Here is a 26,554-nt window from a genome sequence, read left to right on the forward strand (position 1 = left end):
ATGGACTTTGAAGAACGCCCAAATAGTGAGATCGCCATCATCACATTCCTCCCTGGTAAGTTTGAGCTTGAAATTTTTATTTGAAATTTGAGGAAGCCAAGTTTTTGGTGAGAAATGTATATCAGGGAAATACAAGTTCTTGATTTCAAACAAGCTTATGACATGGTTTTATGTGTACTAGATGATAATAAGGTGAGGTAGGTTCTAACAGATTGAATGAATGTCCTTTTGGTTTCTGTATCAACTTGTTGATTGGTTTCCAGCAATGTACAATATTGTTTATTCAAAACTTATTCAGGGGAAAAGGGCATATCAAATGTATAGATTTTACAATGCTCAGAGATAATGTTCAAATGACAGAAATGGAAGGAAATAGATGTCACATTTTAGCATGTATCCAGAGTCTTAAAATATTTGATGACTTTTATCCAATAGTTGTATTAGAAATTAGTACAGCAGTCAAATTAAGAATGACCAACCAGTACAAGCTTGCTAAATTTGCTTCCTGATCATGATGCTAGAAATTCGTAAACAAAACTGGCATTTGCTTTTTTTCCCCTTGTTTTCTAAGATGAGTGACAGAACTTAAAGACAGACATTAAAGAAATTCCCTGTATAAATAGAGACGTGTCATTACATATGTTCAAATATTTACTCATTCATTCAGTAAATATTTATTGAAGGCTTATTACATGCCAGACACTATTCTTTGCAATGTCAACACGGCAGGGAAAAAGCAATATCCTTGCCCTTGTGGTGCTCACATCTAATTGCAGTTGTATCCTTTTTGGCCTCTGGGATATGATTGGCCTGCTGTTATTATTATTGTTCCAGGTGAGACGGAAAAGCCTTGTATCCTTGAGCTGCTGGAGGATGTACTGTATGAGGAGGTAGAGGAGCTCCGCCTGGTTCTCGGCACTCCACAAAGCAACTCTCCCTTTGGGGCTACAGTTGGTGAACAAAATGAAACTCTGATAAGGATCCGAGATGATGCTGATAGTAAGAAGTCATTTCTTGTGCTCAGCTGTAAATTGGGAACTGAAATCCATCTATGGTAAAGTTAAGTGGCTCAGAAAATAACCCCCTCTTTCTGACTAGGGTTTTAAAGTAATTGAGAAATAGGAAAAAGATTAAGTCAAATGGGGAATGAAATACACCATCAAAACTGGAAGTTGGGGCCCAGCCCGGTGGCGTAGTGGTTGGGTTCGCATACACTGCCTCAGCAGCCTGGGGTTCGCGGGTTCAGATCCTCGGTGCAGGCCTACACGGCACTCATCAAGCCATGCTGTGGCAGCATCCCATATACAAAAATAGAGGAAGATTAGCACAGATGTTAGCTCAGGGCCAATCTTTTGCACCAAAAAAACCCCCAAAACTGGACGTTGATGTTGGAGAATGTGGTTTATATCTAAAGTCTGCATCCCAAACATTCATACCTCCTCTGCCCTCCTCACACACCCTTGGGTGCAGTGATTCCTGAGCCAGCAGTTTCCTCCCTCCTCTCCCACTCTCAGTGGCTCACTCCCATAAAATTGTTGGCATATAGAGACTGCCCAGAGCACATGCTCTTTGGGGGCTGGTTAATTCCCAAGGAAGGAGCTGGGCTCAGTTTCTCCTAACACACTCACAAATAATATTGGGTGAGGGGACAGAGAGAAGCCAGGAGTATGATATAATTAAGCTCCTCCCACATGGAAAGAAACATAAATGAAGAAAAAGCATTCCCCTTAGAATTTAATTTGTCCACGTTTCTTACAATTGTAGAGACAATTATTAAATTTGGAGAAACCAAATTTAGCGTCAGTGAACCCAGAGAACCAGGACAGTCGGTGGTTAGAAAAATTCCCGTGATTCGCCAAGGAGACACCTCAAAGGTTTCCATCGTGAGAGTCCACACCAAGGATGGCTCAGCCACTTCTGGAGAAGACTATCACCCTGTGTCGGAAGGTATGGGGGCTCCCAGGGCCTGTCTCCAGATGGGTCATGCTCACACTGTGTGTTAGTGCTGGTGCCCTTGACAAAAGAAGAGAAATATCAAACTGAGATAAAAATAGACATAATCCTTCAAATTAATCTCCTTCAGAAAAACAAAGACAATGGAATTTATTTCCAAGATTTTCTTTTTTGACTTACAAGGTATATGTGTTAGGATGTCAGGAAATTTTGAGTAGATGTACTAGATGACCTTCTGTTTTGAGACTACTTTAACTTTCAATGGGTTTTACTTCATTATGGTAATCAGATATTAAATAATAACTTTCCTGGCATATTCTGTTACATTGAAAATGTGCATGATAGCCGAGATGATAGTCTATTATAGTTTATAGAACACTAACAATTTAAAACTTAAAGCTAGAAAACTTTGTGTTAATGGAGGGCACTGAAAGAGTGGTGAAATACCAAACACAGAGACAATGAATTCTCTGGGCCTTAGAAGCCCATTACGGATGGCTTTCATCCATCCGCCGCCTCCTTCAAATTTTTGGACCATTTTACCACTTACTTTTAAGTAAGTTCTTAACAAATCAGTTCTTCTCTCTCTGTTTCTATGAATTATTTGCCAACAGAACAGACGTAAATTGATGTTCAAAATTAAGTTTATGAATTATTTGGAGTTCTACTTTCCACTTTGTTTCTAGCTTCCTACCTCTCACTACCAGCCATCATGAGTTCTTGATGATCTTAGAGCTTCAGGCATTCTTCTTGATCTCCTAACTTGCGAACAAAATTTGGAAAGTGACTGATAGTTATTACTAAGTAATAAATTTAATGAGACAATAGGAAAAAAGAGCATCTTCTACAAAGGAGCTTGTGTATTTTTTGCATATATGGTAAAGAGCTTCAAAGTTATCCTCAGATTATTCTCTATGTAAAGGATGATAATGTTACCAGACTCCTACACAGGTTCTTTACCCGCCACACAAGAGGGGCCAAATAAAAACTGGAACGTTAGGCTTGTGGCGAGGAAAGGGTTTTTATTTCCGGTGACGTCAGCCGGGAGACGAGAGTGAGCCCTCAAATTCGTCCTGTCTCCCTGAAAGATGGGAGGCAAGGGGCTTTAAAGGTTGTGAGGAATGTAGCTGCTTATAGGGAGGGGGAGTCTGTGGCCTTGCTGGTTGGCGCTTTCCCAGCAGCCTGCGTTTGGCCTTGTGAGGCTGTTTGCAGGGAGGAGGATGGTGAGATAAGAGAATCAAAGGCGGGACTGTCTTTGATGGTCTGCCTCCATGATGGGTGGATCCTGGTGCCAGGAAGCCAAGGAGTTGGGGTCTGGGAAGCTTCAGCTTCTTGATATTCTCTGGATATCAGCCTCCCTTTAATAAACCTCAAGAACTGGTAATTAGCCAAAACTTCAGTGTGAGCCCAGTGTGAGGCCACCTGGCCTTTTAACAATTTGTAACTTCTGTTTGCCTCGTGAAGTTCAGGGATACAAAGGTTTAAAAAACCGCTATTTGGGGCCGGTCCCGTGGCTTAGCAGTTAAGTGCGCACGCTCCGCTACTGGCAGCCCGGGTTTGGATCCCGGGCGCCCACCGACCCACCACTTGTCCGGCCATGCTGAGGCCGCGTCCCACATACAGCAACTAGAAGGATGTGCAACTATGACATACAACTATCTACTGGGGCCTTGGGGAGAAAAAGGGAAAAAAAGGAGGAGGACTGGCAATAGATGTTAGCTCAGGACCCGTCTTCCTCAGCAAAAAGAGGAGGATTGGCATGGATGTTAGCTCAGGGCTGATCTTCATCAAAAAAAAAAAAAAAAAGACTTCAAAAAGAACCCTGATATTTACATATGACTGTAACTTGGAGAAACAGGAAAAGAGGATGAGTACTTTTGGTTTTAACCCCATATATGCTGGGTTTAATGTAGGGGAACTGATATCAGGGCTGGCATCAGTGATATATTTTATATAAATCACATACAACCCAAAAGGAAAGAAAAAAAAACCCTGATTAGCTACTAAATTATAAAATCTAAAATAAGTCTTTCTGTAGTGAGTAGGTTTTACATGAAGGAAACACCTTCTAAATATGGACAATATGACCTTTAACAGAAAATGTTTTTTTAAAATATAAAACAATTCTTTTTGCTAAAACAGAAACAAAATTCTACCTATATAGTAAACTGACAAATGAAGTCAGAAAAAAGTTAAATAACATTAAATCAGCCTTTGTCTCTTTTAGCCCATAAATGTCAACATGCTATTTATAATAAAAATTTAGTAATATTTTCTGAAACATATCTTAATTTCTCTTTTTGTGTTCCAAATTGAGGTCAGTCCTTCACAAATAAACAGAAAAAATTAAATATAGAATGTAAGTTGAAATATGTGTTGTGCTAAAAGTGTCTAAAATGACAGATAAAGGCTACAGTGATTGAGAAAAGTGTCTATCATCTAGCAATTGTACTTTAAGAAAACAATAATTTAAATATTTAAAATAAATTCTTAACTTTTTAACTTCTTGGAAATTGGGTTTGTATAATTCAGAGAGTTACAAAACTTGAATGCTTACAGGGCTAAGACAAGCAATGAAAATGAGGAACCAAGGAGGTTTGAGGGGAAAATGGAGTGACAGGGATGGTATTGAACTGGAAAGTCCATTCGCTGCTGGGAAATGCCTGTCCTCTCTTAGCCAGCTGACTGTTGCTAGGCAGAAAAATGCAAAAGAACTGAAAAAAGATCTGCATCTGCCTATGAAATCTCCAGATTTTTAAGTGTTAGAAACTAATTAATACAACATCCCACAGGTGCTACCAAACAAATTGGTGGGCCAGATGATTGGCTACTTTCATCCTCTGGAACAAGAACCATAAGATCTCTTAGGGTATGAGAAATCTCAGACTATAGAACATGCTAAGGCTGATGTGGATAATGGCTGTATCTAGAAACAGAGCTAATTTTAAAGATGAATCTGGCTTACTTTTCCATAATTGACAAAAAAAATAGAAGTAGGAAAAGAAAAATACGTTGGAGACACATTTTGTTCTGCCACATTTTAAAGGATTTATAATTTAGAATTATAATGATGGAACTGCAGTTATGTCAGAAAGCAGCATCTGTTATCTTCTCTAATTGGAATGATTATGCATTATGTTCTTTATTTCTCTTCTGAGCCAGTTTCTCAAAAGGTATGGTAAAACCAGCAAAATAGTCTATCCAAGTTTCACAGTATGGTCAGCTGCTTACTCATGAGTTCAAGAAAATCAATTAATTCTTAATGTTTTAATAATTTTGAAATGGTTAATGTTACCGCACCAGGTCCGTTTTTGCCCAACGCCCAGAAAGCCAATTACGGAGATGACGGACGAGATTGCAGAGAGAGAGGGTTTAATCACAAGGCAGCCAAGTGAGGAAAACGGGAGAACAAGTCTCAAATCCGCCTCCCCGAAGATAGGGACTCGGGTATTTATGGGGAAGGGGGCAAGCTGGTCTGAAATGATTGGAGGTGAGGAGAGATGAGGTAATTGATGATCTGCACAAGCGTAGTCAGGCTTCATGCCTCTTTGTAGGACACATGTTCACAGAATGGCGGCATTAGCATGCCCTGAGGGTGGAGTTCCAACCTCTTACCATCAAAAAGTCCCAGTTGATGGGTTGGTGGTCTCAAACCGGCCTGAAGTGGACAAGGGGTTCAGTTCCTGAAAAAATAGCTCAAACACCCATTACCATGGTGACCCCGACTCCAGGGTGACGTTACCTGTAGGAACCTAGTGGGAGTCAGATAGCATATTACCTAAACAGCACAGTTAACAATGCGTAAGTTTATCATGCAGATTTAAGTCCTCATCTTCCGTTCTGATAAGTTTCTAGGTAAGGCCATCCCCCTCCTTCCTCCTGGTACAGGGAAGAAGATACCTTTACAAATGGAGATTTTCTTTACAAATGTAAATGTCTTTTATAAAGGGCAACCAGAACTAAGAATGGGCTTAGCAGGGACCCACCCAGTCACCAGAGATGTCTGTGGTGATGGTCTGTTCTGGGGGCAGGCCTCCCATCCCATACTCCTTTGGTTAGTTAGTGGGGGTGGGGCCAATTCTGATCCCCCATAGTTACTAGCTGTTTAATTATCAATGGCTAACTCTTTGCCGGTTTCATTAAGAAAAGGATTCTCATAATTGCATTTGATTTTCGTGACAATGAAGCATTCTTTTTGTGAGGACGGATAGGGGTAAGAGAAAAATACCATTAACATTGATCTAAAAAAGAGTTTCCAAGATTTACATCAACAGCAAAAAGAAGTCTTTTTAAAATATAGTTTGATATGATATTAAAAGTCTCAATTTTATATCCAGCTTTTCTAGATACATACATAATGTAAATGCTATTCACACTCAATAATACCTGTGATCATATTTGTTTGACTTGTGTCCTGTTGGTTTAGAAATTCTGGGAAATGAGAGGCGATTTCGACTGGTTATGTCCTAACATTAGACCTGCTGATTTTCCATTGCATACCTCAGCATTTTTTCAAACTGTGGGTCAATAACTCAATTTAGTAGCTTATGATTCGAATTTTCTTCTGGATAAAATGGAATAGAATAGAAAATATCAGAGTGCAATGAATATAGTAAGCATAAGTGATGTTTTTAAACTTTTTATTCCATTTTATTCGCACACACACACACAAATACACTGGGCCACAATGTAAGATGTACTTCTCACTGTGAGCCATTGTCAAGAAAGCTTGACAAAAACTTCTCATGTTCATACATAAAAGATTTAAATCTGTGATTTTGCATTTGTAGAAATTGAATTTAAGGAGGGAGAAACCCAGCACGTTGTTGAAACTGAAGTAATGTTTGATGGGATAAGAGAGATGAGAGAGTCCTTCACTGTTCACCTAAAACCCGATGAAAATATGATAGCAGAGACACAGGTAAGCAATAAAATGTGGATATAAATTCATGGCCAGCATATTATTAGGGAAAATGCATGTAAGCATCATATAGTATACAATAAGGGAATGGGACTTTGTATAAGCCTTTATAAAGGAGATGCGCATAATCTCTTTTCACCTCCTAAATAAATTTTGTTCCTATTAGATCGTAATCAAGAAATTTCTGTTTCTTTCTTTGAAAAATCACGTTTGTAGAAACTCAAAGACTAGAGTCACTGAGCCCCACATCAGCCCACTTACCCTCCCCATTTCAGTCAGTAATACTTGAATTTGGGATTAACCTCCAGAAAGAAAGTCTCATCTCAGCACAAAGATGAGATGATTAATTCAGTGCTACAACTCATTAAAACACACATTTTAACTCACAAAGGTAGTTTGCTAACCCTCAAAATTCCTACTTGTTCATTCTAGCTTTATTAAATTGATGTCCAGAGCCTCAGTGATCAAAATGTTCCTGTCCTAACATTTTTTTTCCGTGTTTATTTATATTGTATCATCAACCAGATTTTCTTTAAGGTAAACATAATTTTCACAGAATTTTGACCTTTAAACCTAAAGTAATTTATAAAACTAAAGTTTTAATCACATAAAAAATGAGTCTTTTATTGTTATTTTTATGTAGCATTGCATTAAACTCTTTTGAGTGAAAGGAACAGAGATTCACTCAGATCACCTCAAGTGATAAAAGCTTCTTTTAAGAATACACATGTACGGCAGCTGGGGCTGGCCCCGTGGCCAAGTGGTTAAATTTCCACATGCTCTGCTTCCGCGGCCCAGGTTCACGGGTTCAGCTCCCAGGTGTGGACCTACTCCACTTATCAGCCATGCTATGGCGGCGACACATATACAAAATAGAGGAGGATTGGCACAGATGTTACCTCAGGGCTAATCTTCCTCAAGCAAAAAAGTGGAAGATTGGGGCCAACCCCCTGGCATAGTGGTTAATTTCGGCACATTCCACTTTGGTAGCCGGGGTTTGCAGGTTCAGATCCCGAGTGCAGATCTACACCACTTGTCAGCCATGCTGTGGCGGTGACCCACGTATGAAGTAGAGGAAGATTGGCACAGATGTGAGCTCAGGGCTAATTTTCCTCAGCTCCCCCACCAAAAAATACACGTGTACAGATTGGTAGTTACCAGAGGGGAAGGGGGTTGGGGGGAGGGCAAAAGAGGTAAAGGGGGACATGTGGACAGTGATGGATGGCAGCTAGACTTTTGGTGGTGAACACGGCGTAGTCTGTACAGAAGTCGAAATATAATGATGTACACCTGAAATTTATATAATGTTAAAAACTAATGTTACCACAATAAAAAAAGAGAGAAAAATATTAAAATTAATATAAAAGGGTTTTTTACATGTAACCAAGAAAGATTGCTTATATCTGAACAAAAAGAGAATACACATGTAAATATAGATTTGGAAATTGTGATTTATAGCCAGATATTGGAAGGTTATTCAGGAGCTAAGGAAAAGTTATCATCGAGGTGTTCCTGTCACCATCCCAGCAGTGGATGTTCATAGATTCCTCCTCTGTCTGTGGCTCAACTTCTCCCTCTGCCTGTGCTTCAGGCTCTGCTTCTGGTCTCTGCTCATTAAAGCTTTGCTTTTCTCTAGCATCCACTTCCACATGGCCCGTGCTATCATGTGACGTCTAGGATCTGCCTTCTCTTGGGGTGTCTTTCACCTTTCCTCCCACTATCAACTAATTGACTTTTTCGTGGATCTTCCACTTCACAATGCCCAGACAGATTTAGCTACTATCATCACTTTGGAGCAAAAAATTAGAGCCCAAATACCTTGTGGACCACTGGCCAACGCAGCAAGCCCTGGGCTCAGGTACCCTCCCCTGTACCATAAGATATGGCCAAGGTGTCAGGGTTACATGGAACAAGCTGCATAGGGCCTGTCACTCTGCAGGGGCTCTGCATGTGACAGTTTTCATCATAATGAAGCCAAGGACTTGCCGCGCATCATGGGTATTATCCTGTACAATAGATGCACCAAGAGTCAATTATTTCAGTAACTACAGATAATTATCTTTTTCTTCTAGATGACCAAAGCCATTGTGTATATAGAAGAAATGAACAGCATGGCAGATGTCACTTCTCCTTCTGTCCCTCAAATTGTGTCCTTACTGATGTATGATGACACTTCCAGAGCTAAAGAGAGTGCTGGACCTGTGTCTGGCTATCCTGTCGTCTGTATCACAGTGAGTAGGAAATTGACAAAATTGAGAAACTTGTAAAATAATTATTTAAAATAATTATAAACATTAACCAATATAGTATTGGCTTTGTCATGCAGAAATAAAAGTGGGAAAATACTACAAGTTTGAAGCTTTGAACTTTAGAAGGGAAAATATAACATTAATCAATTAAAGCTCCCATTTTTCTTCCTTTATCCACTAGAGGTTTATTAACTGATGTGTACATAGTGTGTTATCTTGTGTTACCTCAGGGTCTGTCACTGATGGAAAAATAAATAAGTGTTGAACTCTGAACTCAAGGAATTTAAAAATAAGGAAGAGAAAAATATACAGGAATCAGTTACTGTACTATAGGGCAAGATGTGATCATTATTATTATGAGAATGATACAGACTAGCTAGGGCTGCAGCTCCATGTGTGAAGGAAGGCTTGGGATAGTTGGGGGAATTTCAGTAGTTTCAGATAAGAGTCAGATAAGGGAAGGTCATTCCAGGAAGAAGTGATTGCAACACAAACTACATCTAGAGGAATAGCATAAAAAATGACATGTTATCATCACTTTTTTACTTGCCTTCTCTTGACTCTAAATTATAAGCTCCTTGTGAGAAAACACTGGGTCATATTTATTTTTACATAACAACAGCCCTGGTATAATGACCTACATACAGTAGCTACACATAAACGTTTATTGAATTCACAAGGCAGACATCATAATTTGCTGCCAAGTTGTAGAGGTCTTTAAATGTTATATTAAGGAAAGTGGGCTTCATTTGTTGGGTAGCAGGGAGTTCTTGCACAGAAGAATGGCATGAGAAGAAAGTATATTTTGGAGTGTTACCAGGGCAGGTGTGTCACTGGACTAGAAAGGCTCTGAATTAGATGGGGAGGTGGTCCCTGGGAATGAGAAGGGAGCAACTTAAGAAGTATTGCAAAAGAATCGACCAAGTTCACTGACCCACTGGATGTGGGGGCAAGATGAGAGAGAGGAGGGAGGGAGAGAGAGAGGAAGGAAGGGAGGGGGAAAGAAAAAAGATGATTTGGCAACTCTGAGGATTTGAGAGATGATAAAATGAATAATAATTTTACACGTATCAAGGTAGAGGTGGACATGTCCAATAAGCTGTTTGAAATGGAAGATTAGAGTTCATAAAAGCTATTATGGCTAGAATAGGAATTTGAAAGTTGCAGGACTAGCATCTGGAAATGGAAAACGCAGCAGTGAAAACACTGTGAGACCTTGAGAGGAATCATTTCCACATAGTTCTGTACCGTGGCCCTAACATAGTTGTTTGTTTTCCATAGGCTTGCAACCCTAAATATTCAGACTATGACAAAACAGGCTCTATTTGTGCAAGTGAGAACATCAATGACACATCGACGCGGTACCGATGGCTGATTAGTGCACCCGCTGGCCCTGATGGTGTGACCAGCCCCATGAGAGAAGTGGACTTTGACACCTTTTTTACGTCATCCAAGATGATCACTTTAGACTCCATATACTTTCAGCCTGGCTCCAGGGTGCAGTGTGTGGCTCGTGCCGTGAATGCCAATGGCAATGAGGGCCTGGAGCTGATGAGTCCTATTGTAACCATTGGCAAAGAAGAAGGTAATGCATTGCCATTCCCACATGAAGACCACTGGAATACCGTGGAATATTATAAATCTCTAACTCTGGTTATTAATTCTTCCAAGTGCCCTCACATATTCCTTAATACCCTATAAAATCCATTTTTATGAAAATATTCTTTAGAAAACAAATATTAATTCATTTCATTTTTTGATCACTTATTATTATATGCCATACTTTATGCTGGCAATAAGAAAAATAAGGCGAGATTCCTGTCCTCAAGGAGTTTATACTCAAATTGAGGACACAGACAAATTTTAGGTCTGTACAAGGCTCAAAATGCAAAAGTAGGAGTCATTAGTTCTACCCTGAGTGGGTCAGGAAAGGTTTCATCAAAGAGGAGATGCTTAGCTGCATCTTGAAAACAGCAGAGAAAAAAAGCATGAGCAATGACTCACAGAAGCATGCTAGAACTTGGAATATTCTGGGAACGACAAGCAGAGAAGTGGGGAAGCATGTGAGAGAGAGAGGAGGAAGGATCAGGAGGTGAAGCAGGATGGTATGCAACGACATACGTGATGCCAAGGCACTCCAAGCTGGTTGTTGGATGAGTAGAAGTTTGCTGGGGGCAGGAGGAGAAGGACAGTCCAGGTGCAGAAGTATGTACCAGTGCCCATACCTTGTTATTACGGGGGATGTTCCAGGCTGGAGCCCAGACACGTTGTGGGTGGAGAATAGGATGTAGCTGGAGACAACACTGAAAAGACAGGAAATCCACTTTATAACAAATCCTTCACTCTGAAGAAGAATTTTTAAATTAGATTTTTAATATAACAGTCTATTTATAAGATTCTATTTCTAAAACTTCCATTTTCATACAAAATTTTAGAAGTTTCTTTGTCACAGAAAGAAGAGTTATATGTACCACCTCCCACCATTATATACTCAGGATCAATATTTATTGATATCATGTATAGGAAACATGTTCTTTTATTAGGATTAAAATATATGGTTTTTAAGTTTGCCTTAAAAACAAACTATTGTGTTAGTGCCAAAAAATAAATAAATAAACAATGCCTTAAAATGAGTTCCCCTATTAATAAAACACACAGATCAGATGCTAAGGACTGCCTCTGATTTTATTGCTATGCTAATAAATACCTGTCTATTTCCTCTGTTTCGTACAAATAGAAAATATATGTTCCCTAGTTCTCTTGAAGTTATAATCTAGCATCTTGGTCCCCTAAATGATATTAAAATGGAAACATCAAAATTCTCTTAAAGCAAACATTGGAGGAAGATTTTCATGTCAAAATTCTTAAAGATCACTGAGAGAGAGAGAGAGAGAGAAAATGATATATATCAGTATGTATATCAGTATGCGTATGTGTATATCAGCAACAATATGTTTTATTATCAGTATATTATAAATTATAATACTGTAAGAAATTACATATATAGAGAAAACTACACATTTTGCTCCCTGGTTCTAAGGAGACATTTGTGTGTGTGTGTGTGAGGAAGATTAGCCCTGAGCTAACACCTGTTGCCAATTCTCCTCTTTTTGCTGAGGAAGATTGGCCTGGGCTAACAGTTGTGCCCATCTTCCTCTACTTTATGTGGGACACCTGCTACAGCGTGGCCTGATGAGTGGTGCGTAGGTCCGCCCCCGGGATCCGAACCTGTGAACCCCGGGCTGCCAGAAGCAGAGCGGACGAACTTAACCGCTATGCCACCAGGCCAGCCCCTCTAAAGAGACATTTTTTGTTTTAAAAATGAGGGCACTTTTAGTTTTATTTGTTTATAAATAATGTATATTTTATAACTAGTCGTAAGTATATTATTCTAGGGTAAGCATCCCATTCACTTAATTAAATTATACTTACTTTTTTCCTATTGGCTTTTAATCATTTTTACTGTGTCAGTTCACACTTTATATTAAAATGATTTTGTGAATGTGATCATAACCTAGAATGTCCAGCACATATTAAATCACATTGAACAATAACTATTTTTTCTCATACTTTATAAAATACCCCAACTATTAAGAAGTAAACACTAAACTGTCTGCTGTGATTACTTCTTACTCTATGTTATTCTGCTTCCTTATGATATCTACTCTTAGCAATGCCTTAGTCCACAGAGAATTTTAAAGTACATAAAAAAAATAATAGTGCCTATTTTAAAAATATTCTTTAGGTGTTGTCTTTTCTCTTCTCTTAGCATAAATATGTTCATTTCTCCTTGAGGTCTTTGTCAGCCCCGGGTGCCAGGGATAGTGGGAGCAGAGCCATTCTCAGCTAAATTGCGCTACACGGGCCCCGAGGACCCAGACTACGCAAACCTTATCAAGCTCACTGTCACGATGCCACACATAGACGGTAGGTGACTTGGGTAAGCAAATCTGTGGAGGTGGTTTGGGCTCCACATTACCTGGTTATTTTACTGAATACCCTAAATAACCAAGCAGACAATAACTGCTCAATTTGCTGCTTCTGCTCCTTTCAAGTATTTCTGCTTTCTTTCTGTCCAGTTTTTTGAAGTCTGACAATTTAAGCATTCTCTAAAATTAGATAAATTTAATACATGTCCAAACACAATAAAACAAAACATGGATTAATATGATAGCTTTTAGGAAATAGCACAAGTATGTCTTCAAAACTCTTGAACTTAGACTTACTGTAAAGCATTTTGGTATCTCAACGCTCACTTTCAACATGTATTTGATATTTCATAGCTGGAGTTTTATAGATCCCTCCCAATATTTATTGCAATAACTAAGACATTTCCTAGGCATTAAAATAAAATAAAAAATGCAACTAACAGTATTATGTTTGTGTTCCTTTTCTCTGGACAGGGAAGTGTGGCCACAATTTGAGAGTCAGTAACTTTACCCACACTTTATGAATATTTCCTCATGTTCAGGAGACATTTTCAAGTTGTATTTGACTCAATTCATTTTATACTGAAGTAAATTGTTAATATTAATTTTACTATTTGGTATGTTAGTTATATTTTAAGTAGGTAAGGAAAAGGAAATATTAGGCAGCATTAGCAACTACAAGGTAGAATCTACCTCTCTCAGAAAAAGGACACAATTCTGCATTGTCTGCTTATTACAAACCCAAATTTGTGTTGAGTGGGACGGTAGGTAGACAGGAATATGTGCCTGTTTACTTTACAGCATAATGTTGGTCCCACATTTGACTACACCATCTCTAGGCTCACATTGGACATGTGACTCAGGGGTGCAAAGGGCTGAGGAGGGAAAAACAGACCTATAACAGTGACAGAATCAGAGTGGAAAAGTCAAATAATGTCTTAGTATCATTATGAAAATAGCTTTCATGTCACAGGAAAATTCCTGGGACCCCCAGGGGTCCTAGGACACCACTTTAATAATCACTCCTCTGCAGTATTTTATAAGACTTGTCTTCTCAAGAGATAAGGAAATTATGAAGTGTTCTAAGCCCTTTGCTGTTGGTGAGAATGGTAACAATGATGACAATTCCTTGTAGGCATGCTCCCTGTGATCTCCACCAAAGAGCTTTCCAACTTTGAGCTCACCCTCAGGCCCGATGGCACGAGGGTTGGAAACCACAAGTGCTCCAACCTCCTGGATTATACTGAAGTGAAGACCCACCACGGTTTCTTGACTGATGCTACAAAAAATCCAGAAATAGTTGGAGAGATGTATCCTTACCAGTACAGCTCATCTATCAGAGGTTCCAATACCTTACGCTTCTACCGAAACCTGAACTTAGAGGCCTGCTTATGGGAGTTTGTTAGCTGCTATGACATGTCGGAACTTCTTACTGACTGTGGAGGCACCATTGGAACAGATGGGCAGGTATGGATTTTTAACATCTGAACTTTGGTCACTGGATAAACTAGTTGGTTTTGTTCAGTTACATAGATGTGGACTAAATCTCAACTCCAGTCTTCCATCTTGGTGATATAGGTCATTAGGTACAAGAGGGACTAGAAAATTGGCATGACTGGTGTGAAAAATCCATGTCTATTTCTGGAACAATGTGTCAAAAGCATATGTATTTTTTAGCAATGCTCCAAATCTATTCTGATATTATAAAAATCGAAACACCAATTACTCTTGAAAGTATACATTATCATTTCTTATGTATATAGATGCCTGTGATATCTCATAAACCATCTAAAATGAGGATTTACAATCCTCAGGGTCAGTCTAGTTTTTCTCCCTCCTTACTATCTTTCTTCTTCCTCTACCTTCTATTTTTCTCCTTCTATCCTCATTTCTCCTCTCTTTTCTTTCTAGTTTTCTCCCCTTTTCCTCCCTCTCTTTCATTTCTTCATCACTAACATGGTCTAAAGTGTTTTCCTTAAAAGCTTATTGTTATTTCTACTCTACAATTATTGACTCCTCTTCATACTACACGCATGTGAGCGCGCGCGCGCGCGCACACACACACACACACACACAATCCTCCCCACCACCATCATCAACAAAGTTGTTGTTAAAATGATAAAGAAGCAAGGTCTCCACTAGCAGTTATTATAGAGAATCTAAAATATGTAGGGTGTAGTTGAGAATTTAGTGAGTATTTGAACTAAAAGCTATGCTCTGTCCTACAGGACTGAACAAAAGAGTTTATGTAAATAGGCTTATACATTAAAGTGTTGAATGGTACCCAGAATAGATCATGTCTTTCAAGATTTGGCAAAGGTGAGGCTGGTTTTTTTCTGTGCTATATTCCTGTGGTGTTAAAATATAAAACAAGTGGTAGCAAGAGAAAAGTAGATGATAACTCACTATCAGTTTAATCCTACAGCCAAGTGTGAAACTTGACAAGTTGAGGTGGTGTTATGTTAAATGGGCAGTTATATTATATCTGGGAACTGTTGGACTCCAAGGTAGTGAGACATTATCTTAACCACCTCCTCTGAAAGCAGCAAAATATTCAGAAACTTGCGTGGATTAGTAAAAATCCCAAATAAAAACACCAATGGGAAGACAGTGTGGAACAGTGGAAAGAGCCTGGATATTGGAATCAAGCAAATGCAGACCTAAATGTCACTCTGATGTTTTCTAGCTATGTGTCCTTAGGCAAGTCACTTAAGCCCTCAGAAGTGTTACCTCTTCAGATCCCTCTTCCCCAACCTATCTTTGCCACCTGAAAGAAACACAAAAGAAAAAAAAAACCCTATCCCCAGAATAAAAATAAGGACTCATGTTAACAAATCTACTTCAGCCTTTTTCCTTTATAGGTCAAATATCTCTGGTTCCCTTAGCTCTTCCTCAAAGAGCTTATTTTCAATCCATTATTAAATCATTCCTGTTTTCTTTCCATTTGCTTTTCTCTCAGGATCTTGCTTAAGTCACAGGATCTATTGGCATAAACAAAATTGGATATAGTGGGGCCTGCCCAGTGGCGTAGCAGTTAAGTGCATGCACTCTGCTTCAGCAGCTGGAGGGTTTGCAGGTTCGGATCCCGGGCGCGCACCAACGCACCGCTTGTCAAGCCATGCTGTGGTGGCGTCCCATATAAAGTAGAGGAAGATGGGCACTGATGTTAGCCCAGGGCCAATCTTCCTCAGCAAAAAGAGGAGGATTGGCGACGGATGTTAGCTCAGGGCTAATCTTCCTCACACACACACACGCACAAATTGGATATAGTAATAGGATTATATTGTAGTTCTAGTTCTTCCTTGTTAAAAATCACTTCTTACCTGGAGCTTCTCTGTGGATCTCGCTTAGTCTATAGCCTCTTTTCATGCTCAAGAACGTTTTCTATCTTCTCCACAAAATGGCAGCACTTTTCTGTCTTTTAGATATGCAACCCAGAGAGCTTTCTCTAGTGAAAACTCTGCGCTTATCCTGCTTAAGCCTTGTTCTATTATATCTGCCCACTTCTCCAATGTACCAAGTGCATTTTGAATGCAAATCTTGCCTCTAATGTGTTCATCTCTCCGGCCAAACCTTACCATAAAACACTCAGCTAAACTGATTATACTTTGCTGTGTTTTTTAAAATCACTCTTCCTCTATTTAATTATTTACGTTCATTATTCTTCTCTTCCCATTACCACTCCTAGCTAGAAAAGTTATTGCTCTGCTTCTGTAGTTGAGCTGCCAATGGTTCTGTTGCCGAACCAAGTGGGCTCGCCTCCTGGTGCGTTAAATAAGACTCTACACCAGTGGAAGTTGTCTCACAAAGTAAAGTGTATTTGCAGCAAATAGGAGGCCATGAGGAATCATTTCCAAAGTCATAGCATCCCCGAACAAAGGGAAGCAGGAACTTTTATTTCGGTTGGGGAATGAATATTCAAAAGGGAGAGGCAGGTATTAGCTTGCACAGGCTCAGCTGGAGAACATACTTCCACATAATGAGGCCTAAGCCCCTCCTGGAGAGATCTTTGCATTAAAAATAAGGCAAAGGTCATGGGCCTAGGTCTTGTGGTGAGGCTTGGTCAGTTTCAGGATGGTTGGTGGTTACATCTCCCTTGAGTTTCTTGTTTGGTCAGTTTCAGGATGGTTGGTGGTTTCATCTCCTTAACATAAAAAAGGAAAAGAAATAACTTGGAAAAACAGTTAATTGCTTCCAGACCCACCTTTGAGTTTCTCCAGGTGCCTAGTTGGTGACAGTTCTGCTTCATTAGTGAAAACTGGGAACTGCAGGTTTCAGTTAAGTTTCACCTGCCTGAAGAGGCTTACATTACATAATACTCGGAATAAGAGAGAGCACCCTATAAGAATTATTGAGCCATCCAGTTCTTAACTGGTCCATGTTATCTTCTTAAGTAAGGTGGCCAGCTTGTTGTATGAGTTTCTTCTGAAAGAATTTTTCTGCTTTTGCACTGTTGAAAATAAATTTAATAGAGTAACCTGGATCAACATAAAGGAGATGACCAGGTTCAGTGTAAATCACTGGAATTTCAGAATCTTGTTATAAAATTCTAAAAGCCTCAGTGTAAACTAAATGGCAATACAATCTAATAAAGCATGTTGCTTCCTCTCTTAGAGTGAAGCTCAGAGATGACCATTTCGTTTTCCCTGACTTTCTTCCTTGGATTTAAACTTCTACTTCCCCCCTAGCTAAGGATCTTCTCCTATATCCCTGCCTCCCCCTCAACATACACACATTATTTAAATGTAGGTGATGGAGAAGAAAATACAAATTAAAGTAGAAGAAATTTAACTCTTTGAGATATTTCCCTAATTTTCCCCCATTAGTTTTGGGTTCTAGAGAAGAAGAGAAAATATCCGATAATAGTACTAACAATAACAATAACGACGATAATAATAGTACTAGCTAACATTTTATTTAATGTTTACTATGTGCCTGCCATTCTTCTAAGTACTTTACATATTTCCACTAATCCTGTCCTCACAACACCACTATAAGGAAAATACTAATTTTGTCCTCTTTTTAGAGATGAGAAAGCTGAAGCAAAGAGAAGTCAAATAACTTGCCCAAAAGCGATTCGCTTGTAAGCCTCTGCTCTTAACCACGTCATAATTCTTATCTGGACATGTAATTGAATGAATTAAATGTCATGTAATTGAGTGAATGTGAGGAGTGGATATGGTCACAGATGCGATTACGGGAAAGGCAAATGAACTTTTCCCTCTGTTCTTGGTACAAGAATGCTGCCCAACAGTGGTCGTACAGATGTGTGCCAGATTATACCCACACCCACTGTTGGTGAAATTATGCAAATCCATACCTTAATGACACTGGTCTACAGCTTCATTTGAGTACTGGCAGATCAGATTGAAATGAAAACAAGTTTCACAAAACAGCACCTGAAGGCAAGCAAACTAAATGCTTGGTGAACACATTCTGCTTTAGAAGTGCTTAAGAGTCTAACAAACTTTTACATTTCTGCATTTAGGATGGGAAAATGGGCAAAAACAAAGGTAAACCATCAATATGGGCTAAATGTGCTTCAGAGCAGCTTCCTAGTTTTATTGCCCACTCCACTGGACAGCAGCACCCGAAGGAAGCCAGTGCTGCCCGGGTCTGTTTGTCCTCTGCCAGTTCCACACAGCCGTGGCCAAGCGTCTAATAGATGTTACTTTCCCGCTTCTAGTCCTTTTCTAGACTTGGCGCCTTAGATCAAGGTAATCACTGTGCAAACAAGTTTTACTAACTGGTAATTGCTTCTGCCAGGAACAACATGATTAAGAATTGATTTTTTTTCTTTATATGTTCTTAGTAGCTAAAGCTCCTGCCGTGAAATATTGCCAAGTCCCTGCGTTTTTCTTTGTGATTGAAAAGCTCTTTCTAACACACCCTAAAAGGATTTTCTTCCTTCCCTAACCTCCCACATGCAGATTATTTAACTTATAAGAAAGAGTTGCCATGGGGCCAGCCCAGTGGCGCAAGTGGTTAAGTGCGTGCGCTCCGCTGCGCAGCCCGGGGTTCTCCGGTTCACAACTGGGGGCGCGCACCGATGCGCCGCTTGTCAAGCCATGCTGTGGCGGCATCCCATATAAAGTGGAGGAAGATGGGCACGGATGTTAGCCCAGGGCCAGTCTTCCTCAGCAAAAAGAGGAGGATTGGCAGATGTTAGCTCAGGGCTGATCTTCCTCCCAAAAAAAAAAAAAAAAAGGAGTTGCCAAACTGAAGGAATCACCTGAAACATCCAGGAAAGTCATCTGTTAACAGCAAATGAAGTTTTATGCAGTTTTACTGCTTCAATGTAGCTTTAGCTGATATTAAGACTACTTCTGCTTTTGCCATCTTATTTACTGCACATTCATTCATTAAAGAAATATTCGATGAACACCTACTCTGTGCCAGAGACCATACCAGGTACCTGCTGAGGACACCAGATACAGAGCTTACACCCCAACAAAGTAGAGTTATAAGAATCAAATCCTCCCTCTTATAAAAGTTAAGAATTTTACTTGCCAAGAAAAAGAAACTTGCACTTTCTCTAATGATAGTCAATGCTAAAATCACTTTTAATAGTTAGTTTCTAAATTATAAAAGCAGATAAATAGTAGTAAAAGAAAAATAGAGATAAATAAAATAATGATTCTGCTCCACCTTTTTGTGTGACATCTGTTTCCTAAATAAAATTTTAAATTGTTTGGGTATACAATGAAAAACACTTGTGATGCAAAATAGTTATTAAAGTTAAACTTAAGTTTTTTAAACTCTTGGGTATTTTTGGTGATTTTTCTCTTGAAAACACCTCAGTTCATTCCACCTTTTATCGGCCTGGCTGGCTGTACTGCAAGGTCAGAATGTTAACTCGCACCTTGTTAAGTAAACAGCGACATAACATCATTCAAGGAATATGAATATGCTGCAGAAATGCAACCCCAATTACACTTTGCACGTGAAACATGAAATTGTAATGTACTTATGAAAAGACAGTTTGATTTTGGAAAAGTAAACATGTTTATTCCTAGTTGTTTGGTTCAAGGAATAATTTTCCTTTCTTTTTACTATTTGTTTGATTTAGGAACATGGAACTTTGGGGCTTTTAGAAGTCATCTCTTTTCATCCCATTATTTTATACTCAGTACACTGATTTATTCTTTTTTACATATAAGCCACGCTAAATCATTTTGCAAGAAATAGCAGGGAGAATCCCAAATGTACAACTTTCATGAAGCATATTACTTCCTATTTTGTCAAATTTGTCAGTTAATTTTTTTAATAATGTGGATTTTTTAAATGAAAGTAACGATATCACCTGGAAAGCTGGAGAACTAAAAAAGTGTAAAATAAGAAAAAACATCTCACTCGTCCCACTATCACTGTACACAGACGTATTTTCTAGTCTCTTTTCAATATACATACATATTTTTAATAATAGCAGTGTAATATTATTTATACCATTTTGTATACTGCTTTTTAGCTTAACATATTGTGAGCATTTTCCCATGACGAGAAAAATTCTTCAGATACATGACTTCTGATGGCTCCAGGATATTTTTGCCTTGTGGGTGTGCCAGCATAACTTATTTAACCCTTCTTCTAGATTATTTCTAATTCTGTTATTGTAAATATCTCATAGAATTGTCCTTAATACTAACAAATTTGTGGAGCAATATTGACCCTCCCTCGTTCCAGAGTCTCCCTCATGCATCTCTGATACCACAGACCTTCAGAAAGGCTTGTAGCTGAACAGAAGCCAAGGTCTCTTTCCTCCAGGTGTTCCTGGATGTGTAGACTGCTATTACTGAGAGACCTTGGCTGAGAATTGTAACTTGTTAAAACAATGTCCTCAGCTGATTAGCTAAGTACACACTGTATTGAGATTTCAAGCTATTGAGATCTATGAGCCTTCGTTACACATTCACAAACACCGCCATCTTGATGATGTAGACATACTTCTGGCAACAAAAGCAGCAACAGAAAGAAATTTCTACCAGTGGGAAATCCCCACCAGTGGTAGCCCTCAGATAAAATTCTAACAGCTCTGGCTCTGTTTTCAATCTTTGAAGTAAGTGCAAACCATATATCCTGCGTAAAGATGGGGTAGCTTAGCGGTTAAGTGTGCGCGCTCCGCTGCTGGTGGCCTGGGTTCGGATCCCAGGCGCGCACTAACGCACCGCTTCTCTGGCCATGCTGAGGCCGCGTCCCACATACAGCAACTAGAAGGATGTGCAGCTATGACATACAACTATCTACTGAGGCTTTGGGGGAAAAGAATAAATAAATAAAAATTATAAAAAAAAAAAAAGATGGGGTAGCTGCATGATTGTCAAATATTTTTAAATGATTATTGTTTTCAATATGTGTGGTCTAGTTAAAACGCCTTGGGTATAAGTGTCTAATCTGTGCTGTCCAATACGGTAGCCATTAGCCATGTGTGGCTATTGAGCATTCAAAATGGGGCTAGTCAGAATTGAAATATGTTGTGCAGGTAAAAAACATATCAGATTTCAAAGACTTAGTACAAAAAAAGAATATAAAATATGTCATTAAAAATATTTTATGTTAATTACATATTAAAATGTAATAGGTTTGATATATTGAGTTAAGTATATTTTTAAAATTGGTTTCACATGTTTCTACTAGAAAATTTAAATTAAATTACCTGTGTGGCTCACATTATATTTCCATTGAACAGTGCTGGTCTAGATACTTGAGTGTCAGTCCTGATTGTACTGAATAATCTTGGGCCTGCCAACTATCTTTTTCGTGGCTTGATTTCAATACATGTGAAATATAGCCTTGCTCAAGTGAAAGTTGCAAAAGAACAAAATAAATCTAGATTAGTTTTTATTAGTACATATACATACTGCCTACTTCTATAAGAATTTTAAAACATCAATAAGATAATATGTAAGTTGGATCACTTCAGCTACATGTCCAAAATAAGCGAACAATTAAATATAATGCAATTTTCCTCAACACTAGTTCTCACCTTAGGCAACATTATGAGTATCATTTTTCTTCCTCTTCTTCCCCTATGTGACACAGATCAGCAGACTTTCTTTTGTCCCTTCAGCAGGTAATACCTCCCCAAATACATACTTGCTGCCCATTATTAGCCACTTAGTAGTAGTGGTAGAAATGTACATCAGTGTGTTACCTTTTTCAGGGCATTTGAATTTTACGCTATCCCTTTAAATATGGAATTTAAAGTATTGTTTGCCTTTGTTGGAGAATTTAAACATCAGTAAGGACATCAAAACTCACTCATCGTGTCACAGTTTCTTTAAGAGCGGTATACCAGATTTAACATATATTTCTTTACTATAAACAAAAACCTTAAAAAGTCCTGTGGTACAGACTGAAAGAAAATTAAGTGCTCATTAAGATGACATCTAGAAGTTACATTGCATTCTTCAATTTTACAGGAATGAATGGGTAGGTGACCTGGGTGATCAACGTAGTTCCATTCAGGCTCCAATTCCTCTAGACAGAAATTCTAAGCAGACAAAGAAGACCTGGTGAACAAGAAAATGCAATAAGATGCTGATTCCATGTGCAGAAATGATCAAACTCTAGGTTACCAGGTCCAGAAATGATCAAACTCTAGGTTATCGTGGGAATCAAATAAAATCAAATAAGAATTAGTCAGGGAGGTGTATGCTAAGTAACTTGTTCCTTGGAAGTGAATGTTAATAGTCTTCTCCAAAATAGCACATTTGTTACACTTCTCAGTAACATTTGATGGATAGAGTATAATGTTGGCAAAAATTATTTTGAGCACCTAGAGAGTTTAATTGGAAATTCATGCCTAAAGCCTAAGTTTTAAAAAAATTTTGATTTATTAAAATCACAGGATAAAATATTAATTTCAATTACCAGTGACATATGGATTGACTTAATCACTCTCCATTACACTGTCAGAGTGCTAAAATTGCACTTCAAGATCAATTTCTCAATCACTGCAATAATATCCACCCTTAGAAAATACTATCTCCAAGGACTTTGATTGCAAGGCCCCTCTCCTGCTGGCCAGGTTAGCAGATAATGGGGGGTGCTAGCTACTACACAGCCGAGGATCAAATAATTTGCTTGGTTGATAGTTTTTTTTTCATATATATATTTGTTGATGATTCAAGTCATCATTTTTGTGATTTGAGGAGTTTGCTTCTATCTCAAATTATAGTTATCATGATTTAAATTATTCATTAACTCATGACTGTTATTCCTGTTGCCAGCTCAGTGTGGAAGGAGAACTAGACTTGTATCAGAAAGCCTGACTAGAACTTCTAAGGAGTGTGATCTGACCCAAATTTGCTCTTGTGTAGAAGATGATAGTGGTATTTGCCCTACTATTCTGCAGAGCTATTTTTGAGAATTAAATATGATAAGCTTTGTTAGGTGATCTTAAGACTACCCTCAGCTTTGTTTGGAATATGATAAAGTGTGATAGAGTAGAAAAAGCATGGGTCCACAGCTGGGTTCCGATATTGGCAGCGCCACTCCAGAAGCTTAAAGAATTCTGTGGGAAATTTGCTTTGTTTCTTTGAATCTTAGTTTTCCTCTTTCTCTCTTTCTATCCATCATCTATCCATCCATTCATCCAATCATCCATCCATACATATAAATATAATTCTGGGGGAGAGTGAAAATATTGAATAGCTTTTATTGTGAACCTAACACAATATCTGAAATGTGGTAGGCACTCAGTAAATAAATATTAGTTTATCCTCCATGACCCCCAATCCACCTGCAAAATACTTGAAAGAGGAAAGCATAAATTTTAAGCAAGATGCTTCATTTCAACTAATTATTTCTGAGACACCTTAAATATTACATGTCATTACTAAACATATTTGCTTCCCTGGATCTTTCCTGCTTTATTTCATCTTCCTCTATATAATAATTAAAAAATACCTTATAGCAGTATTATTCATAATAGCCAGAAACTAGAAATAACCCAAATGTCCATCAGCTGATGAATGGATAAATGAAATGTGGTATAGGCATAAAATTGGGTGCTTTTCACTAATAAAAGTATTGAAACATGCTGCAACATGGATGCACCTTGAAAACATTATGCTAAGTGAAAGAAGCCTGTCCCCAAAGACCACATATTATATGATTCCATTTATATGAAATGTCCAGAATAGGCAAATAGACAGAAACAGAAAGTAGACTAGTGGTTGCCAGGACTGGAGGTGAGGAGGGAATAAGGGGATGACTGAGAATGGGTACGGGAGTCCTGTTGGTTGTGATGAAAGTTGCACAGCTCCCTGAATATATTAAATACCAATGATTTGTCCACTTTAAATAGGTGAATTATATGTTATGTGAACCATATCTTATAAAGCTGCTCTAAAACAAAAAGGGCTATGTAAATTATAGCATACTCAAAATAATGCAGTTTATCTTAAAGATCTCTGCTACATATCCTTTGTTGCAAAGGAAGTTAGTATAGTAACAACTATTTAATTGCTCCAAAATCAGTGAGGGGACAGTAGTGTTGTAAGTGTTGTCATTTCCTTTCCTCAACTGAAGATGAAATCTTCAGTTACGTGAAAGGAGAAAATGGCTTGTACAAAATTAGGCTCATTTAGTTAACAACACTGAATCGTACTGACAGATGTCATTTTATTGTTTTAGGTCCTAAATTTAGTGCAGTCCTATGTGACTCTTCGAGTCCCTCTGTACGTTTCCTACGTGTTCCATTCCCCCGTTGGGGTAGGAGGCTGGCAGCATTTTGACTTGAAGTCAGAGCTGCGTCTCACGTTTGTGTATGACACTGCCATCTTGTGGAATGATGGAATTGGCAGCCCACCGGAAGCCGAACTCCAAGGTGGGCAAACTAGTTTTCTTACCTCTTTGAATTACTTAAGAGGATTTTTACGGTAGCTAAAAGTAATAGAAGCAACTTCCAATATATTTTATTTTTATAGTCAATATTTTAAGATAATTTCATTTTTGTCATGGAAAAACTGTTTTAACTAAATCATATCGGTGCCTCAAATTTTGCATAATATGTGACTGTCACATATAACATTTACATTTCATGGAGATTTATGCATTACATGACACGGTCTATATATTTCCCTAGATTCTAGAAAGTGGATAGAGGAAGTTCTAATTGAAAAAAAGGAACGAACCCGAGAGGAAAAGTTACACATTTTTGTTTCTGAAAATGGGAGGTGTGTTTTAAAGTCCAGAGTGAATTGTGTCCTAGATTCTAGCTCTGGCTCTACAGCTAACTAGCTGTGTGATCTCGAACATATTGCTTAACCTTTACGGCACTCAATTTCTTCTGAAAGATAGGCTAGACTTCTATTATTATTTCTGTTTTAAAATTCTATTATTCTCTGATAGTTTAGCTGAATATCTTAGAACAATAGTGTTAAGTGCCACTAACTATTGGGCCCATAAGCATCTATAAAACTTTGTTTCAATCTCCATGTCAGAATCGTAATTCAAAGTCCACAATCATAAAGCTAATTACCCCACTAGTAGAATTAGTGCTGTTTCTTTTCAGGCATCTAGTAGTGCTATGCTTCCATGCACGTCTGAGTACCATACCTGCATTACTTTTTGCGAGTCAGAGGGAAAATACTGTTGATAGTGCATCTCAAAATCTGCTGTCTTAAACAGATCAAATTACCTTAAAGCTAAGTGAAAGGTAATACGATCACTCTGAACAATCACTCCAGGTTATTTCAAATGTTTTAATTTCATATCTTGCCTTAGAAAATGTACATTTAAGTGAATCTTAATATGGATCCATACAGTGGTTCTCAACTTCTACATAAAGATCTCATGTTTCCTTCTTGAATCTGGAGTCAACTTTGGTCAAACTGCTAAATTTCTTGGGAAAGCTTGAGTTTTATTAAGCCTATAAAATTTGGAATCATCCTGAAGAACAAACCAATTTCCACCTACATGTCCAAATCTTCAAAATTTGACAAGTTCATCAAGTCTCTCAATTTACAGTTTCATTTATGTAGACTAAAGCTTTAAAAAAAAATCTTGGCCTACTGTAACCCATCTGTATATGTATTTCATATTGGCCTCACTCATGTTACCTAATTCTCTTTTGCATACCTTCTAGACACCTTTTCTCATTAGAAACAAAACTACTTCTGCCTCTCTTATCACTCAGAATTCTTCTGATAATACCTTTTGGCTAGAATGCTTAAAGATGAGATGAATCTGAATTCATTTTTGGAAGAAATCCTGTACATTAGGAGTCCCTGGTAACCAATATTTCCACTCTTGTGCGCTATCCCGTTGTAGGTTCTCTCTATCCAACCGGCATGCGCATCGGGGAAGAGGGGCGCTCAGTCGTGAACTTCAAGACGGAGGCTCAATTCCATGGCTTGTTTGTGCTCTCACATCCCGGTAAGCCCCGTTATCCATTGATAGCCACTCCCCATACAACAACAATATACTTTTTCCATATTCACACATGCTTCAGCATGCTTCCCTATGAGCGTAGAAGCCCTTAATTTTAAATGAATTGT

At 38.4% G+C, this 26,554-nt stretch overlaps 1 protein-coding gene across 1 annotated transcript; it reads left to right on the forward strand.

The window, feature by feature from the left end:
- On the forward strand, positions 1-26,554 carry LOC131402965 (FRAS1-related extracellular matrix protein 2-like). The gene is made up of 10 exons (XM_058537413.1): positions 1-55; positions 835-999; positions 1,765-1,947; positions 6,744-6,874; positions 8,947-9,105; positions 10,405-10,708; positions 12,919-13,050; positions 14,188-14,519; positions 24,690-24,882; positions 26,328-26,554. The coding sequence occupies exons 1-10, from the start codon at positions 1-3 to the stop codon at positions 26,537-26,539; spliced, it is 1,866 nt and encodes a 621-aa protein (XP_058393396.1). The 3' UTR covers positions 26,540-26,554.

The sequence above is a fragment of the Diceros bicornis genome, unplaced genomic scaffold, assembly GCF_020826845.1.
Source record: "Diceros bicornis minor isolate mBicDic1 unplaced genomic scaffold, mDicBic1.mat.cur scaffold_396_ctg1, whole genome shotgun sequence".
NCBI lineage: Eukaryota > Metazoa > Chordata > Mammalia > Perissodactyla > Rhinocerotidae > Diceros > Diceros bicornis.